At 41.0% G+C, this 19,521-nt stretch overlaps 1 protein-coding gene across 2 annotated transcripts in view; it reads left to right on the top strand.

Annotated features, from left to right (window-relative positions):
- The window catches only part of LOC101610664 (interferon-induced very large GTPase 1-like), a 31,162-nt gene extending 11,954 nt beyond the window's left edge, over positions 1-19,208 (top strand). The window contains exons 2-3 of one of the 2 annotated variants that reach the window (XM_045146186.1): positions 5,937-6,162; positions 11,777-19,208. In XM_045146186.1, the coding sequence (XP_045002121.1) occupies positions 11,779-19,053 (7,275 nt within the window). In that variant the 5' untranslated portion in view covers positions 5,937-6,162; positions 11,777-11,778 and the 3' untranslated portion in view covers positions 19,054-19,208. The remainder of the gene's footprint in view (positions 1-5,936; positions 6,163-11,776) is intronic. The other variant, XM_004650915.2, reaches the window with a different exon arrangement.
- The last annotated feature ends 313 nt before the right edge of the window (positions 19,209-19,521 follow it).

The raw sequence follows: 19,521 nt of genomic DNA, 5'->3' as shown, positions 1-19,521 counted from the left end.
ACTCAGGAAGGGAGACAGGCTGGGCTGGCTAGATCCTTGTCCAGTCAGGGAGCACTCTAAAAAAAAGACCTGTTTTGACCTCTTGGGAGATGGAGAGGGCTGTGAGTATCTAACAATTTTCACTCACGTTTATCATATACTACAGCCATGTTCACTCTCCTATTATCTGCCTTTCTCACTTCCTTTCACCCTCTTGTCCTCTTCTCTTTTGTGTCACATACATATACACGGGCATACAGCTTCATATTTATGCTTATATATATTGTTTTAGATATATATATATATATATATATATATATATATATATATATACATGAAATGTTTTATATACATATATATGTTTATTTATTTATGTACATATATATATAAAACATTTCATGTATCTATGTAAAATCTAGGATCCACAAAGAGAAAATGTGAAATTTGTCTGAATCTGGCTTTTGTCATTTAATATAATCTCTAGTTTCATCTATTTTGCTACAAACAATATTATCCATCCTTATAGCTCCATTGTTTTTATATATTATATTTTCATTATTTATTCAGCTATTGATCAGCCATAAGTATGATTCCATAACGTAGCCATTATGAATTGTGTGGATGAATTTGGGAAGGTAGGTATTTCTGTAAAATATTGCCTTTGATTCCTTTGCTTATATTCCTCAGAGCATTATTCCCATATTATATGATACCTCTACCTTTAGGCTTTGTGGATCCTTTGTGGTGGTTAGAATTAGATGTCTCTCACAAACTCATGTGTTCTAGCTGCTAGGTTCCCAGTAGGAGGTAATTTGGGCATTAGAGCATTGCCTAAGGGGATATATTGTGTGGGGCTCCCTGCAGGGTTCAGATCACTTTCATGTTGCAGTGTTTCACCTGCTATGGCAGAGGTGATGTCCAGTCTCGACTCATGCTATCTTTTTCTCTGCCATCATGGAGTCTCCCCTTGAGACTATAAGATAAAATAAACAACTTTTCTCTCACCAGACGCTTTTGGTCCAGGTGCTTTGTGCCATCAACCAGGAGGTAACTACAACAGAAGACCAGTAGAGTGGGGTTTTTGCTGCTAGAAACCTGACTGTGTGGCTTTGGGATTTTTCGAACTAATTTGCAGAAGGAATGTGGAAGGATTTGAAACTTTGACCTAAGAAATGCCTTATGGAGCTATATTAACAAACTGATGGACCATTCTGGTCAGTCTTGAAAGACCTGAATGCAGTAAGAGATATGGGCTGTGAACTTAGTTTATGAAGTGACAAAAGAGCTTTGTCTGGACTAGGCTAAGGGCAGTTTGTGTGAAAGGCTAACTCCTAAGAACCTATGCATTAGTGGAAATGCACTGTGTGGAAATGTGCTAATGGGAGCAGAAGGATATGTCCCAGAAGGAAAGAAAAACTTGGGACCAGAACTGCTGCTAGTTCAACTGCAATTGTTTGAGAGATTGGGCCAGCAATTTTGCCTTGGGGCAGCAGAAAGAATACAGACTCTTGGAAGTAGGGAGCCTGAATGCTGAAGGAATGTATTGATTGCTCTTCAAAGTCAGCTTTATTCCCACCTGGCTTAACAAATTTTGCAGCCCACCTGGTAGTGTAAAGTAATGTAACAAATGTAAGTGAGGGTCACTGGATTTATAACACATCTTGTTTTAGAAATGGTCATGGGACACGTGAAGCAGTGTTGTTAAAATGCCTGATGGACCCATGAGAATGAACCATGGGTTGCCATGGAGTCCTCGGCCAGGACTATGGCACAGCTGCCAAAGAGAGCCAGCTTGGTATGAAGTTTTCCCCAGACTGTGAGCAGCCCAGCTGGAGGGGTGGAGTTGGAATCCCAGAGGCCTTGTCACTGGTTAGAAACATTGGACTTGAAGGTGCAGGACTTCATGTCTTCCCTGTTTGTTTTAGATCGTGTATTGGTCCAATATTTCCTTGAGAGGCTCAATGACATATTTTGCAATGTGAATGTTTATTCTGTGCATTATGTTCTTTTGGTTTTAGAGCTCACAATTAAGAAACCTTGGACTATGGAGATGTTTGAACAGTGTTGGCATTGATTTATTTAAAAAAAAAATTGGGCTGGAGAGATGGCTTAGTGGTTAAGGCGCTTGCCAGATGCACAAAGGTGAGGCAAGTGCAAAGTCACACATGCCCACACATCTGGAGTTCTATTAAAGTGACTGAGGGCTGGATGGATAGCTTAGCAGTTAAGGCATTTGCCTGCAAAGCCAAAGGACCCAGGTTCAATTCCCCAGGACCCACGTTAGCCAGACGCACAAGGGGGCGCATGTGTCTGAAATTCATTTACAGTGGCTGGAGGCCCTGCCCTAGTGTGCTCTCTCTCTCTCTCTCTCTTCCTCTTTCTCTGTCAAATAAATAAAATAAAATATTTAAAGTGGCTGAAGCCCTGGAGTGCCAATTCTCTCTCTCTCTCTCTCTCTCTCCCTTTGCTTCTGTCTCTCTCTCTCTTCTCTCTTTCTGTAATAAATAAATAATAGGAATTAAAAAAAAAAACTATGGGGACTTTTAAAGTTGGACTGAATGTATTGCATTTCACATCATAGATGGCCAAGAGACCAGTGCCTCTAGTCACTACAAACTCCAGATGTATGCACCACTTTGTGCATCTTGCATTACATGGGTACTGGGGAATCAAACCTGGTTCCTTAGGTTTTGCAGGTAAGTACCTTAACTACTAAGCCATCTCTCCAGTCCCTATATTTTGTTTTTGCTAGTAAATGTGTTTCTTGGAAGCAACTAATAGTTGGGCCTATTTTTAATTTCAATCTATTAGTCTGTGTCTTTTGAAGGGAGAATTGAGGTTATTAGAATTCAGACTTACTCAGAAGTGGGTATTGATTCTTATCATTTTTAAAATTTTTATAATATTTAGAAGTTTCAAAACCCTCATTTACTTATCAATTTCTGTACTGAACTTTATGCTTTTATTAAGGCCTCATGGGTATGTTCATCTCTTCTATATTGGGAGGCCTTCAAGTACCTTCTGTAGTGCTGGTTTAGTAGTTATAAATCAGTTTGTGTGTATCTTTGAAAGTTATTATTTCTCCTTCAATTATGAAGGAAAATTTGCCTGGGTATAATATTCCTATTTATTATTAATTTCCCTTTCTTATCCTGCCTTGACTTTCTTCGTTTCATTCATCTATTTATTGGTATTCTCTTAAAATTTATCCTGGACTTAATTCATATTCTCTTTGATCTCACTGAACATTGTCATAATTGTTCTTTTGAATTGTTTCATTTATTTCATTCTAATTGGAATCCATTACTATGAAATTGCTACTTTTTGGAGGAATCATATTGAGTTGTCTTTACATGCTTCTTGTATTTTTGAATTGAAACCTGCTCATCTTGGGTTAGGTTGCTCCTTGGATTTTTAATCATTCAAACCTTTCAGTTCCAATATCTGCAATATTCAAGTATGTTCACATTACAAAAGGGTTGAAGTCACATTTCCCTCCACTGGACTGGGATGTATCTCAGTAGGGCACACATGCTCAGTTCACAGGGCATGATCTCCAGCACCATTCTGAGAGCAGCCTATTAACTACAAAATCAACCACAACAGTGAACAGGACCACTGTAAAAAACAGAGCAATGAACAATAAAAACAATCACTCCTGTATTACTCTAATGACATTGATGTCATAAGGGAACAATATACTATTATATGTATTAAAATATTAGTTATGTGGTAGCCCAGCCCTAAGAAAGGTGAGGTAGGAGGATCACCATGAGGCCAAGCCCAGCCTGGGCTACAGAATGAGTTTCAGGTCAGCCTGCACTACATTAAGGCCCTGCTTCAGGAAGGAGAGAAAACTAAATAGAAGGGGGAAGTAACAAATGCAAAGTGTGGAGGGAAAGCAACTCCAGCTACAGGTAAAATGAAAGGAGAAAGAAACAAAAACATGCCAATAGTGATACACCCAGAACAATCTATTTTCTATGGAAGAGACTCTCCCAAAATAGGAACGTGCTGTACAAGAGAGAGAACAGGCCAGATGAAGCTCTTCCACAAAATTAATATTAGATTTAAACAAGGGAAGTATAAATGTGAAGGAAAAATAACTATAAGAAGTGCAGAGTCCTTCTTTGCAGTCACCCACCTGGGTGTAGGTAAAGAGCCTCTCTGAAGACTGTATTGCTTATCTTTCCCTGGTTATTTGTGTTGGTATTTTCAGATGAGATCAGAATCCTTGTGCTATGTCAGTTTCCCAGTACCCACATAAAGCCAGATGCACAAAGTGGTGCAAGTATCTGGAGTTAGCTTACAGGAACAAGAGGATTTGGCGGATCCATTCATATTCTCCCTATCTATCTCTATCTCTCTTCTTGCAATAAATAAATAATTTTAAATATTTTATTTAAGTATTCAATTGGGAGATAGAGGGATGGGGAAAAGAGAGAGGTAGAGGGAGATAAGGAGAAACAAACTCCATACTTGCCCACCTTGTGCCTCTGGCTTATGTGTGTACTGGGGAACTGAGTCTGGGTCCTTAGGCTTTGCAGGTAAGTGTCTTGTAGCAGACAGCCTCAATTTTCTGGGATGAACTTTCAAACCAGGCACAGTTATGGAGGAAGGAATTTATTCAAGCTTTCAGATTCAGGGGAAATTCCCTAAGGGCAAAAGAATCTGGCTCACTTTCACAGGTCCTTTCAGAGAAAAAGGCCAAAAGCTACCACCACCAGCAAAAGCAAGAACACTTCAGGAACTCCAAGCAAAGCTCTAGCACTTTGTATATCCTTAGCTGGAAATTCCAGATCCACCCCCATACTTTAGAGCTGGACACTAGGATCTGCCCACAGTGACACCTCCTCCAGCCAGGCAGGTGGAGGTATAAAGCTTTACTAAAACTGAATCAATTGGGGGATACCCATTCAAACCATCACATGCCTTACATACTAAGTCATACCTCCAGCCCAAGAGTTTTTTTTAATATTTATTTATTTATATTTATTTATTTATTTGACAGAGAGAAAGAGAGAGAGAGGGAGGGAAAGAATGGGTGCCTCAGAGCCTCCAGCCACTGCAAATGAACTCCAGATGCATGCACCACCTTGTGCATATGGCTAGCATGTGTCCCTAGGGAATCCGACCTGGGTCCTTTTGCTTTGCACGCAAATGCCTTAACCGCTAAGTCATCCCTCCAGCCCCCAGTAGTTGTTTTTTTTTTTAATTTTTTAAGTGATAACTTCTATATTTACAAACAATAAACCATGATAATTCCCTCTCTACCTCCACTTGCCCCTTCACAACTCCACTCTTCATCATATCCCCTCCCTCTCTTCTTTAGTCTCTGTTAATTTGATGTCATCATTCTTTCTTCCTATTATGAGGGTCTTGTGAAGGTATTTCTAGGCACTGCAAGTTCATGAATATTGACGCCAATTTCTGCCTGGGCAGTTGCATTATAAGGAGTGGTACACTTCCTTTGGTGCTTACATGCTTTCTGTCACCTCTTCTGCAATGAACCCTGAGCCTTGGAGGGTGTGATTCAGATGTTTCAGTACTGGACACTCCTCTGTCACTTCTTCTCCACTATGTTGCCTTTTGGGTCATCCCAGTGATCACCACCATCTGAAAAGAGAAGCTACTCTAACCAAAGTGAGAGTAGCATTAATATATGTAGTGTTTTCAGGGCAGTTTGGTGAGAATAATATATGTATTTAGCCAGATAAGAGCAGGCTTTATACCTATAAGGCTCATGACCACCCCTGCCATAGGCTTTTGATTAGGCTTTCAGTACAAGGCATGTATTCCCTCCCATAGAGTGGGCCTCCAGTCCAATTAGGAGCAGTTGTTTTCCCCTAGAGCAGACATGCCACTATAGCACCTGTTCGGCTACTTGGCTTGTGTGGCCAAACTTGAGGCTTCCAGTGTCCACTGTTTTCACCTCTGATGATTTCTGTCTCCCACAGGTCTACATACAGTGAAGCTTTTTCCAACTTTCAGTTGGCTTGTCTACAGGGAGATTTTTCAGTTCAGCACCAGCTTGATTTCTCAGTGACCTTGCTGCCCAGGCATGTGCAGTCTTCCACAAGAGGGTCAAACCATCTGTTACTCGTGGGAAACCAAGGGCTTTGGCAATAGCCTGTAATGTTTTGGAAGCAACAGGGTCCTACCTGGCCAACAACTCACTGGAAGGTATCCCATCCCTGGTACTGACAATTTTCTACTAACAATCTTTGGCTTCTAGATGGGCAATTAGCCAAAAAAGTAGGCTTTCATATCTCAAATTTTGATTGACCCTCCCCCACTCTTCTCTTAATCTCCTCCCCTGGCCTCATTTACACCATCCCACACCCTGTAATCTGTTCTTCTACTTACATATATACGATACCATCCCCTTAAGTCCTCCCCTCTCCTCCCTCCCTTATAGCCTTTTTCTAGCTTACTGGCCTTGGCTACTGATTTTTGGTTCCAGCTCGCACACAAGTCTAAACATGTGTAGCTAGGATCCACATAGTGAGAGAACATGCGATGTTTGGCTTTCTGGGCCTGGGATACCTCACTAAGTATAATCCTTTCCTGATCCATCCATTTCCCTGCAAATTCCATAATGTCATTTTTCTTTACCACTGAATAGAGCTCCATTGTGTAAATGTACAACATCTTCATTATCCATTCATCTATTGTGGAACATCTAGGCTGGTTCCATTTCCTAGCTATTGTTAATGGAACAGCAATAAGCATGGTTGTGCAAGTATCTCTAAAGTAGTGAGACAAGTCCTTAGGATATATGCCTAGGAGTGCTATCATATGGCAAATCTATTTTTAGCTGTCTCAAGAACCTCCACACTGATTTCCACAATGGTTGTACCAGCTACATTCCCACCAACAGTGTACAACGTTTCCCTTTTTCTACATCCTCGCCAAAATTTATTGTCATTTGTTTTCTTGATGGTAGCCATTCTGACAGGAATGAGATGGAATCTCAAAGTTTTAATTTGCATTTCCCTGATGGCTAAGGATATAGAACACGATTTAAAATGTTTATATGCTATCTGTATTTCTTCCTTTGAGAACTCTATTTAGTTTCATAGAGCATTTTTTAATTGGGTTATTTGATTTCTTATTGTTTTGTTTTTCAGGTTCTTTGTATATTCTGGATATTAATTTTCTGTCAGACATTAACAGACATTTTCTACCCTTCTGTAGGTTGTCTCTTTGCTCTATTCACAGTGTCCTTTGCTGCACAAAAGTTTGTAATTTCATGAGATCCAGTGATTGATTAGTGGTTTTATTTCCTGAGCAATTATGGTGAACAGTTGTTATCTTTCAGAACTTGGAATACACACTTCCAAGCCTTCTGGCTTTTAAGGTTTATGTTGAATAATCTGTTGTGATCCTGATGGAGTTAATTTATATATGACTTGCTTTTTCTCTCTAACTGCTTTCAGTATATTTTCTTTGGTTTTCATGTTTAGTAATTTAAATATAACATAGTAAGGAGAGGTTTTTTTCCAGGTTTTGTCTGTTTGGTGTTCTAAAAGCTTCCTGTTTCTGCATTGGCATTTGTTTCCCAATCTGGGTAATTTTTCTTCTATGGTTTTGTTGAAAATGCCTACTAAGCCTCTAGATTGAAATTCTTCTCCTTCTAATATACCCTGAACTCTTATGTTTGATCTTTTCATAGTGTCCTGGATATCTTGAAATTCCCATTCATACCTTCCTATTAGCTTGTCTTTCTCTTTGTTAGACTGTATTAGATCTGCCACCTAGTCTTCTAGTTTAGATATTCTGCTCTGTCCTTCATCCATTGTGCTGGTGAGACTTTCCACAGAGTTTTTTATTTCACTGACTGTGCTTTTCAGAGCTAGAATTTCTGACTGATTTTTCTTTAGTATTTCCATTTCCTTACTCATGTCTTGTAATGATCTTATTTCATTAAGGTGGTTTCCTGTGTTCTCTTGGAATTCCTTCAGGAGTTTGTTTTCTTCTCTAATTGCTTTGTTTTTAAATCTTTGTCTGGAACTTCATCTAAAATAGTCTCATTGGTGGCTATTTCTGATGAATTTATAATTTTGGTGGGATTATATTGTGTTTCTTGTATTATAATGTTGAAAATTTGCATCCCGAGTTGATTTGATGCTTGGGTTTTCTATGGTCCTTTTAGATTTGGAAATCCAACTTTATATATATTCAGAGTTGGAGTTTAAGGTACCAAGTGTATCTCTTGTAATTCAATCCAGCCCCAGAAGTAATCCTGGGTGTTAAGTTTGCCTACTACTCAAGTATTCTAGTAGGCTGGGTGGAGCAATTTACTGGCAAATTTTAAAATTCAACTGAGCAATATATACATTCAATAAAAAACCAGCACAGAATATGCAAGTATGGAGATTGAAACAAACAAATAACCTTATAAAGCCAAAATTCCCTATGGGTATAGGTTGCCCTACATCCTTTATCCTGTCAGCTGGGAGGTTGATATTTCTGTTCTGAAATGGGTTCCAGGTCAGCCTGGGTCTGAATTAGACCCTGCCTCCAATAATGACAGAAGAAACAGACAAAGGCCCTATGAATCTGAAAGCAGCAAAGGCAACAATAGTCAACCCCCAAATGCAGCTTAATTGAGAATGGTAAAGCCAAGCAAAAATGTGTAACCCTTAACCTGCCCTGACATGGAAAGAGAGATTAGCACTTCCAGTGCAAGCCTATGTGCCTGTTTTTTTGTCAGTCAGTCTCATTTCATTTGAGGTTGCTTTAAATATCACCAATGCTGAGTGACCACCTTGATCCCTCCATGTTGCACTGTGAATCAGGTGGTCTGATCAACTGTGCTGGTGGCCCTGCTTCCAGGGGCTGAAAGCATTCTCTGTAGGGTCACAGTGCTGTCAGTTGGGAGGTGGGAGAGTGCAGGAAGACTAGAGTTATACTGGAACTGCTCAGTGGGTCCCACCAGTGTCCCCTTCAGCAGCTCCTCAGCTAATCTCTGCTGTCTCCCCTTCATGTTTCTTGACTTTGCAAAGAGACTGATGAAGTTGGAAAATCCCCTTGTTTGGTCTCTGCTTCTGCAGTTGGGTGTCATGGATCCACGTGGATCTCCACAGATTGAGTCTGGGTCTACAAGCACCTCAGTGGGATTCTGGCTGGTTTCCTCCTTTATAATGGATCTTAGTTTTTTCTGCTTCTCTGCTGTGGCTGATAAAAACATATACACCTTCACTTTTCAGACAAAGAGTATATTTTTCTGTGATTTTGCTTAAATTCCTCCCTAGGTTGGATTGGTGTGACTCCTATGCAGCCATCTTACCTGCCCAATAGTTTTTGTTTTGTTTAGTTTTGTTTTTTGCCCAGAATTACGGATCTTGGGAAATCTAAGACCAATGACAGGCATTAGGACAAAGTCTTTCTACAGAAACACATAGAGAAGGAAGAAGAGCAAAGAGGCAAAAGGGAGTTGAATTCATTCTTTTATAATGGCATTAATGCCAGTATGGTAGTTTGAATGTAAAATGTCCACAATAGCCCAAATATTTGTGATAAAGCTTCCTACTTAGTCCCCAGCTTGTGGCACCTTTGAGAGATTGAGTCCTGGTGGAGGAGAGATATAATGAAGGGGTAGAGAGTAAGACCTTGGGTTGATTATAAGCCCATGGGGGATTCAGAGTTAGCTTGCTCCTGCTGCTCTCTCACTCACTCTGCTGCTGATGTATGAGGACTTCTGTTCTTCCAACTCCCAGCAGAATATCCCATGAAGCTCTGCTTATATCATTTTAGTGCTTTTCTGCTCCAAAATTCAAATCCTTCCACATTCCTCCCATAAACCAGTTTTAAAAGACTAATAACCATATGCTATGCTCAACTTTATGAGAGCAACAACTACATTCTCAGTACCAATTTTCATCATCACTTTTTTCTCATTTCTAGGACAAAATATTCAAGTAGAAGTTGCTTAAGAAAGGAACATGATTATTTTTAATTTGAAGTTTTGATATGTAGTCTGTAATAGTGGAGAAAGATAGTTAAAAGAGAAGTTGGCAGTGTTATACTGTCACATTCACAGTACTAGAAGTAGAGACAGCAATAAATACTGAATGTCAGCTAGCTTTCTCCTTTTTTAATTTTACTTTTATTTATTTATTTTAGAGAGAGAGAGAGAGGCAGATAGAGATAATAGGCACACTATGGCCTCCAGCCACTGCACAGGAACTCCAGATGCATGCGCCCCCTTGTGTATCTGGCTTACAGGGACCCTGGGGAATTAAACCTGGATCCTCTGGCTTTGTAAGCAAGAGCCCTAACCACTAAACCACCTCTCCATCCCACTTTCTCCTTTTTATACAATCAAGGAGCACCATCCATGAGGTGCTGTCTCCCACAGTCATATGGGTGCTTCTACCTCAAATAATGTAATGTACAAAGTTCCTCAAAGACATAAAAGATTTCTTTCCATGGTGATTCTAAATCCTGTCAATTTGACTAAAATGAAACATTACAATAAGTAATGGATGGGAAATATGTGAATAATGCTAATACACTAAATTTATATGAACACATAATATATGGAACAGCTAATAGGGATGGGAGGGAAACAATGTCAAAGAGACATTCAAGAGGTGAGTTTGAAAGTCATAGTGTACTAAGTTCATATTCAGAAAATAATACACAAGGATGATAACCACCAGCCAAGTACAACAGTGCCCTGAGTAGGAAATATAGTGAGGATGCAACCATAAATAATGCATGAAACTGAAGCATGTAAAATCTCTTCTCACTTTCTCTCCAGGGATATGCCCTGGAGATTGTGCATTGAGATGAGGGAGTAAAACTGATAAAACAGGAGATACATGAGTACATTGAAGTCCACCTCCTCAGGTGTGGATGGTGCCAAGGAATAGGCAGTAGTTCAAGTAACAGAAAGGTGACATATCCAGGAGCAAAAATGAACAGTTGTAATTGAAGAAAGGTAAAGTGAGAGTAGATGTACATTTAGAACACTGGACACCAAATAAATATTGAATGACTTAAGATGAAGTGACAGAGAGTTAAGAATAGAATCAGTCAATACAGAATTCACAGAAAATACTATAGAAAAATAATAGCTTATGTAATTATTCTTCACTTTGGAATAAAAACCTAGCAGTCAATCCATGCATATTTTCATGACTCAACCTTTAATTTAATTTTCAATGCAGTTGAGGCTATGAAGGAGAAAGTGCCAAAAATTAGTCTGTAGAGTCCCACCTCATAATGGAGAATAAATACAATCTATATTGTAAAAAGACAATGATGTAAGAAAAAAGTTACAACAAAAATATAAGCTGAAACAATTAAAGGAAGGATTGGTATGATGGCATTTTAGTGTTCATTATTATTATTATTAACAAGGCATTTTTATATTGTAAACTTGAAAGAAAACCTACAATCACCTGTAAGGAATTATATTGATTGAGCGAAATGAGGTGCATAGTCCCACCTTTAACAGTATTTGGGCCCTGAAATGTACAAGAAGGAGTGAGCTGGCTGAGCACCAACATCTGTCACGGTCTACTTTCTCATGGGGTACAAACTGTGACCAGCAGTCTCAAGCTCCTGCTGCTGTGTGCTCCCCACAATGATGATCTGGAACAGGGAACTGTAACATGAACCCTTACTTCATAAAATAGATATTTGATATTTTGTCCTGGTGATGAGAGTTGACTAATATTTTCGAGAACATTTTAAAGACTTTCAACATTAGTATAAACATACTATTACTCATACGGCTGACACCATCGATGATCAGGACATGTACTAACTCTATATTTTTCAACAGCAATGGCCACAGCAAATGACACCTACAATGAGCCAAAGCCTAGAGACGAAAGGAAGCAAGATCTCCAAAAGCTACTGGATGAAGTGGGATTAAGTATTGAATACTGGATACCTAAATTTCAGGAACAGGTGGGTGTAACCTCTGCCCAGGCCTTACAGTTCTTAGAAGAAAAAGACCTCCAGAAGCTCAGGTCCCAGGCACAACACCCATGGGAGAAAAGGGCCCTCGAGAAGCTGCTTGACCTCTCACAGTCAAAGCGCCCTCCAGAGTCCCAGGAGTCTCCAGCAGAGACTGGGAAGAAAAGGCAGAAGCAGGCAGAAGAGGCCCTGCGGGAGCTGAGGGAGCTGCAGTCCGAAGGGAAGCAGAGGCAGGAAGAGGCAGTGAGGAGGAAGGAAGCAGAGCTGAGGCAGGCGATGGACATCCCTGAGCAGTACTGGCCAAAGCCTGGAGTGGATCTGAAAGAAGTCACCGAAAACATGCAGAGACATCTCAATCACATGGAGCATGCACTGACGCTCAGGCAAAACCTCCCAGATAGGGATCTGATTAGATGGGCATCTGGAGGCCTGGCCCTGCAGGGAATTTACAAGACCAGCCACCAAAAAGACCTGACAGAGAAGCGAGAAGAGCTACTCAGTGTCCCCAAAGAATTCTCACTCATGGGACCTGAGCACGGCACAAGGATGGAAATGATAGAATTCACCTCTTCTCAAGCAGAAGCCCAGTTCACCCAGACTATAGAGAAGATGGGCTTTGGGGTCATAATGTCAGCCAAGGGTAGAGGGTGGGGATTCAGTTTAGAAGGGGGAATGGATCAAAGCAAGAATTCAGAATCCAAGATTTCCAGTCAAACCCACTCAGAACACTCATATTTCTGTTCATGCAAGTTCAGTTATGTCCCCCTTGCAACCTGCCACTTTCCCATGGATCACATCGAGCTCTCCAAAGCTGCTCTCCAGGAACTAAAAAGTATTGAAGAACTCCTGGATCACACTTCTGGTCAAAATATATATGACTCATTGACACATAAACTAGAAAAGTTTTTTATGAGATTTGGCTCTCATGTAAACAAAGGTCCTCTTCACCTAGGAGGGATCTACTACTGGAAGGCCATTGCACAGGGTTTCAAAAGTGAGCAGCTGGCTGGTGTGAGGCAGCAGGCAGCACAGGCCCTGGATATTTACATCAGGGGCAGCTACAGTGGCTTTGGAGTGAAAGCGGCTGCAGGTATGACTATGACAGACTCATGTATGAAAGCAACTGCTCAGAACACAGCTTTTCAAAACCTCCAAACCCAAGTTCAATTATCTGTGGCCCAAACAGGTGGCCCACCAGAAGCAGATGGAATTGTCCAGTGGAAAGCTGGCCTGGTGGCCAGCAATCAAACCTGGTCTGTCATTGACCGGGGAGTTCAACTCGTGCCCATTTGGGACATCATCCTATCCAGACACAAAAGTGACTTTCAAGACCCCCTGAGGGTGGCTACCTGTCTGAAAGACAACTACACTGCTCTGACGGGCCTCCCTGCACAAATCTTAGATGGAGAGGAATTACTGAGTGCTAGAAAGGAAGCCAGGCTTTTCCTAGAGGAAGTGAAATCCTGGGAAGTTTCTGATCCTGAAAACCAGCTTAAGAAACTGATACATTTCATGCAAATGTTGAGTCAAAAACTAAAAAGTTATGACATTTGGACCAATACATGTCTCACAGATTTAGGTCTGCAGAAATTTATAATCCACACTGTCGACTTTTGCAAAAATTCATCCACCCAGAGCACAGAGTTTATCAAATCTCAGTTACGCAGCCTTCTAGACCCTCATGTGCACAAAGTGACAACCTTTCCTCAGGCTCACTCCATCATGCAGTGGATCCACCAGTCAGAGGCAGAGGAAGAACAAGTCAGTATCACACAATTTTCTGACTTCATTAAGGCCTTGAAAGAAACCCAAAACAGCCTCATGGAAGTGAACCTCAAATCGGAGTCCCCAGAGGCAGTGGAAGAAGCTCAAAGAAAGGCCACACATGAGGTGACCACAGCTCTCAGCTGCTTCTTGAGCCATCTCAGAGAAACAGAGCAGCCAGACATGCAGCTCCTGCTTCTCTCCATTGCAGCTGGGACAGGATACCAGCTGGACAACAAGATCTTTCAGCATCTCCTGGGCTGTGAGGAGTTAAACTTCCTATTGGATGAGATGCAAAATGTTCACCATAAATATGAGGAACTCAAAAGTCTTTGCAGCTCCAGGGCACAGGCATTCCTGGTGCTCACAGCTCTGACAACCACAGTCAGAGTCACAGCCGTTTCTCCAGAAGAGAAAACACAGCGTTTGGCATTAATGAAAGAACATATGGGAGAATGGCTTTCTGGTGAAGTTTTGTATGTTGTCACAAAATTCAGAGCAGATGAGGATTTGGAAACCCTAGAAAAAAAACTGAAAATGCTCATTGAGGAGAAATATGAATACACCACCTCTTCTGTGCAAATAGATGAGGTAAAAAAACAATTTCAAAGTCTCCGTCACAAAAATATTGAGCCTTCCAAACAGAGGAAAAACAAAAAGAATGAGCAGAAAATGATGGAAAGTGGACCTTTCCTGGAGTTGCTCCAGCGTTTGGGTCTAGAACATTACTATCCAAAAAGGATGAGCAGAGCTGACTTCCATCTGATCTACAAGAATTCTGTGTTCAATACTCAGCCCACATCTGAACAGGAGCTGCCCTTCTATTTCCTACAAAAGCTACTGATGCTGGATTATGGGCTAAGATATCTGGTCTTCAAAGACATTACAGTCACAGAAAACCAGATCCATACAAGTTCCTCCAATCAGAAAAATGATGTCTTTTATCTATATGAAGATCTGTTTGAAGACATTGATAAGGTCACTAATCCTTCTAGCCCCACGTCCCAGCCCCACATCCACCCAATGGATATTCAGATGGCCATTTTTCACTGTGCAGATAATTTTGCCAGACAATATGTCGTGGGTAAACTTTCTATTTGTCAATATGCCCTCCCTCTTCTGGTGCCAACTCCCGGAACTGCTCACATTGAATTCTCACTGTGGTCTCTCAGACAAATTCGGAGAAGCTGGCAAGAAGCAAGTAAACCACAACACAAAAAAAGCAGTCACAACAACCAGCACATGTGCCTTGTCCCCACCCCCATCGTGTCCTTCATTAGAGTTGGACATGGCCTCTCTGCTTCCAAGTCTCAGATCATGAACGCTCTTCTCAGTAAGCGAAAACATGATGTGTTTTTTCACAGACACTGCAGGGGAAGCAGCAAGGACTGTCTCTTAATGGGTGGAGTGGTGGAACTCTGCTGGTTCTGTCCTGGTGGGGAGGATGACGACAGATTTGAGCAGTGTGTGACCTTCACCAACCTTCACGGAGATGCAAAGGAACATAAGCAGCAGCTCACCTTCCTGCAGGAGGTCTCTTCTGTCATCGTGATCCTCATGTCAGCCTCTGATGACAACAAAGACAACCAAAAAATTGTCCGTGACCTGTGGCAAGATTCCAGACTTGTGATCTGCTTGCTTGATGACAAAGAAAAGACCATGGATAAAAATCTAGGAAGAAGGGCGAGAATTGGTATTAGGAATAGAAACGAGGCAGAATTAGCAGAGGAGCTCACATCTACAATCAAACATATGCTACAGCAAACTGACACTGCTCTCAGCTTAGAGGAGTGTTCCCTGATTGCTCACAAACATGGATTCCTTATTGATGAAGACCAGAGTGACTGTCAGGAAGCCAAGGCAAAGGCCCAGACCATAATGGCCCTCCTAACAGAGTTGGAGCTCTCTCAGATAAAGGAAAGCTTACTTCCCCTTCAGGGACAACTGTGGCACCTTTGGTGTAAGAAGGACAAAGAGCTCTATCATCTGAGGGAAAAGGGGAATCGGAGTATTGAACAACACAAGAGTGAGATTGAGAGAGATAAAAGAAAAATTAGGTCCCAACAGTTGCGAAAGGCCTTTCCTCTCAATGACTTAATGCGCTCTGTCCTTGAAATCCTTCAAGAAGATTCAGAAACACATGTCAAACTCTACTTCTTACAATGGCTGAGTATATTTTTGAACAACCTGACCACAGGACATTTGGAAAACTTGCATGAGAAGAAACGATCTTTGTGGATGAACATACAAAAAGAAAAACAAAAGTGCAACTCCAGGAAGCTCTGGGAAAATCAGATAGAAGCCATCTCCATAGAGATCTGCAACTGCACCTTGGGAATCGAGCAACTTCTCAGAGAAATTGCCCAGATCTATGAAGCTCTGGAAGAAAATTTCTCTCAGAGAGATCCCCTTTTCCTCTCCCTCCCAGAAATTACAGCAGACCTGATGATATCTGGTGTCCCCATTGAGCTCATGGACGGGGATACTTCCTATGTGCCTCTGAAGTGGGTGGAAGCTGTTTTTGACAAGGTCTCGGAGAAGCTCGGGGACAAAAGGCTGTTTGTTCTCTCTGTCCTTGGCCTGCAGAGCTCAGGGAAGTCCACCCTGCTGAACGCCCTTTTTGGCCTGCAGTTCACTGTCAGTGCTGGCAGGTGTACCAGAGGGGCCTACATGCAGCTCCTGAAGGTGGAGGAGACCTTCACAAAGGAGCTTGGCTTTGACTTTATGCTGGTGGTGGACACAGAAGGACTTCGCGCCCCAGAACTCAACAACATATCCCAGAATTGGGACAATGAGTTAGCAACCTTTGTCATTGGACTTGGAAACTTGACTCTGATCAATATTTTTGGGGAGAATCCTTCAGAGATGCAAGATATCCTACAAATAGCAGTCCAAGCTTTGTTGAGGATGAAACAAGTGAAAATCTCCCCCAGTTGCCTCTTTGTCCATCAGAATGTGGGAGAGGTTACAGCTAAAGACAAAACTATGGAAGGCCGACAGAGACTAGTGGAAAAACTAGACAAAATGACCGCCTTAGCTGCTGAACAGGAGGAGTGCACAGATGTAACCTGCTTCAGCGATGTCATTAAGTTTGATGTCAATACTCAGGTCCACTACTTTGCTCACCTCTGGGATGGCAATCCCCCAATGGCACCTCCCAATCCTCGTTACAGCCACAATGTCCAGGAACTGAAAAGCAAAATTCTTTTGACTGCCCAACAGATGTCAAGGAGACACATCATGAAGATATCTGATGTAAAATTCCGTGTTAAAGACTTGTGGAGAGCACTGGTAAGTGAGAACTTTATTTTCAACTTTAGGAACACCCAAGAAGTCATGGCCATGAACAAACTAGAAACTATGTACAACCAGTGGTCCTGGAAGCTGAGGAGTTACATGCGGGACATGGAGACTCAACTGAACAACCAAGTCCGGAATGGAAAAATCCTGACGCTCACAGCATCCATGCTGGAAACTCCAGTTAAAGAAAAATATGAAACCATCAAGGAAGAATTGGAAAAATTCTTTAAGGAAGACCAAGATAGTGAAATATTGGTTCAATGGAAAGCAAATTTTGAACATAAGCTGCTAATCCTTAAGGATGCCCTTATTTCAGACACCAGAAGGAAAGTGAATGAGCTTATTATTCTCAGAAAAGGCCAAGAAAAGCTGGATAACCAAAAGGCACATTATGAAAATGAATTATTACAGAAGAGCCAAAAGTTAGCTTTAAGTGTAAAGGGTAAAGAATTAAGTGATGAAAAACTATGTGAGAAATTCAATAAACTTTGGACCAGTTGGGTCTATCAGGTGTCTTCATCTGTTCCTAATGTCACTGAGCCTGATATTGAAGTGGATTCTGAAAATATCCTTTTAGAGCACTTCAAAAAAGAGAAAAACATAGCCAAAATACTAAAAGAAAATTCTGAAAAGAAATTTCAGATTAATTTTGATCAGCATGTGAAAATGAATAAAACTCTCTGTATTTTTCCAAACTTCTTAAAAATACATCATGAAGAGTCTGTTAAGATGATTACAAATTGTATATTTTCAAAATTTGAAGAGAGAATTGAGAATATTGTGAGGGAAAAGCGTGATTACCATGTAAATGATTTCCATGAAATCCTGAGGATAATTGAATTGGAGGTAAAATCTGCTTCCTCTGAAGAATTCACATTTACAAGCAAATACCGTATTGATCTATCTTTGTGTTTATTCAAAAGAGCATCAAAGAGCTTTAAGAAAATGCACAGAGCATTCAAGACAGTAAATGATCCTGTGAACTATCTGGAAAGCAAGAAAGATGATTTCTTCATGAGCTTCAAGATCTCCTGCCAAGGTGCCACCTCTGTCACATCATTTGTTGATTTTCTGTGGAATAAGCTCCTTCCTGCTATCTCTGCTACCATAAAGGGGAAAATGATCATTAGAATAGCTGGGGACATGCGAGCTACCTGTCCTGCATTCAATGGAAACAGGGCTAACCTGGAGAAACACATTCTCATTTCTCTGGCAGAGAAAGAAAGTTTTGATAGTTATTGGCATTATATCCATCATCCAGAATCCTTTTTTAAGAACTACATTGGAGAGCTCATTAGAAGATACTGTTCAGAGGATGGAAGTAAAAAAGTAAACACTGTTTTAAAAATGAGTCTAGATGACATCAGGCACGCCGTCCTCTCTGCCATTCACGAGTCCACGGCAACAGCTAAAGATGACAGCAGCACTGCATCCCGGTGGCTGGATTTGTTCTGTGACAACCTGGGCGACAACTTGGTTTTTCCACGAAGAGATCTGGTAAGCGTTGAACACCAGGAGATAACAGACATCATGTTTCTTAAAGAAGCCATGAGTGCAGCTTTGGACCCTGCCATGAAGAAAGTAGAAGAGAATTGCTCAAAAATGCCCATAGAAGAAATGGTTCCTGAAATTGAGAAGATCCTATCTGAACATCTCTGTGGCTGCTGGAAACAATGTCCCATGTGCAAAGCAATTTGCACAAACACAATTCCTATACATGATGGAGACCACAGTGTTCCATTCCACCGTCCCCAGGCTATTGTTGGATGGAAATGGATTAATACACATGACTTTGTTATTGAGTGCTGTTCTACTTGTGTAGCAAGTGATTGGTATTTTATTTTGTGTGATGGCAGGAAATTCCCCTATAAGAACTACAGACAGGCAGGAGGGGATTACGCCACATGGAGCATCACCCCTGATTCATCCCCCCAGCCATACTGGAAATGGTTTGTCTGCCACTTCAGATCACAGCTGGAAGAAAGATACAAGAATACATTTACAAATAGAGGTGCAATCCCAGATGCATGGGCCAGAATCACAAAGCAACATGTGATTGATAGCTTGAAAAAATAATTATTACTAAGCAACCCCAGAATCTGAACAAAAGCTTACAGTTCTTAACAATTCTTAAAATTCACTCTTCTTAAAACTAGAACCTGGAGCTGGAGAGATGGCTTAGTGATTAAGTGCTTGCCTATGAAGCCTAAGGACCTGGTTCAAGGCTCAGATCACCCAGGACCCACATTAGCCAGATGTACAAGAGAGCGCATGCGTCTGGAGTTCGTTTGCAGTGGCTGGAGGCCCTGGCACACCCAATCTGTCTCTATCTGCCTCTTTCTCTCTCTGTCACTCTCAAATAAATACATAAAAAATAAACAAAAAAAAAACCTAGAACCTGGAAGATTCAATATTATAAATGAAAGTTACATAAATCAATCAATTACTATTTCAATATTTGAAGATTTCCTGAAAATTTAATGGACTTTGACCTTTTATCTCACTTCAGTCAGAATGCCTATCATCATGAAAACTAATGTCTAT

Source organism: Jaculus jaculus, chromosome 3, assembly GCF_020740685.1.
Source record: "Jaculus jaculus isolate mJacJac1 chromosome 3, mJacJac1.mat.Y.cur, whole genome shotgun sequence".
In the NCBI taxonomy this organism is placed as follows: Eukaryota; Metazoa; Chordata; class Mammalia; order Rodentia; family Dipodidae; genus Jaculus; species Jaculus jaculus.
Note: the sequence above shows the minus strand (reverse complement) of the source record. Positions and strands in the feature narration are given on the sequence as shown.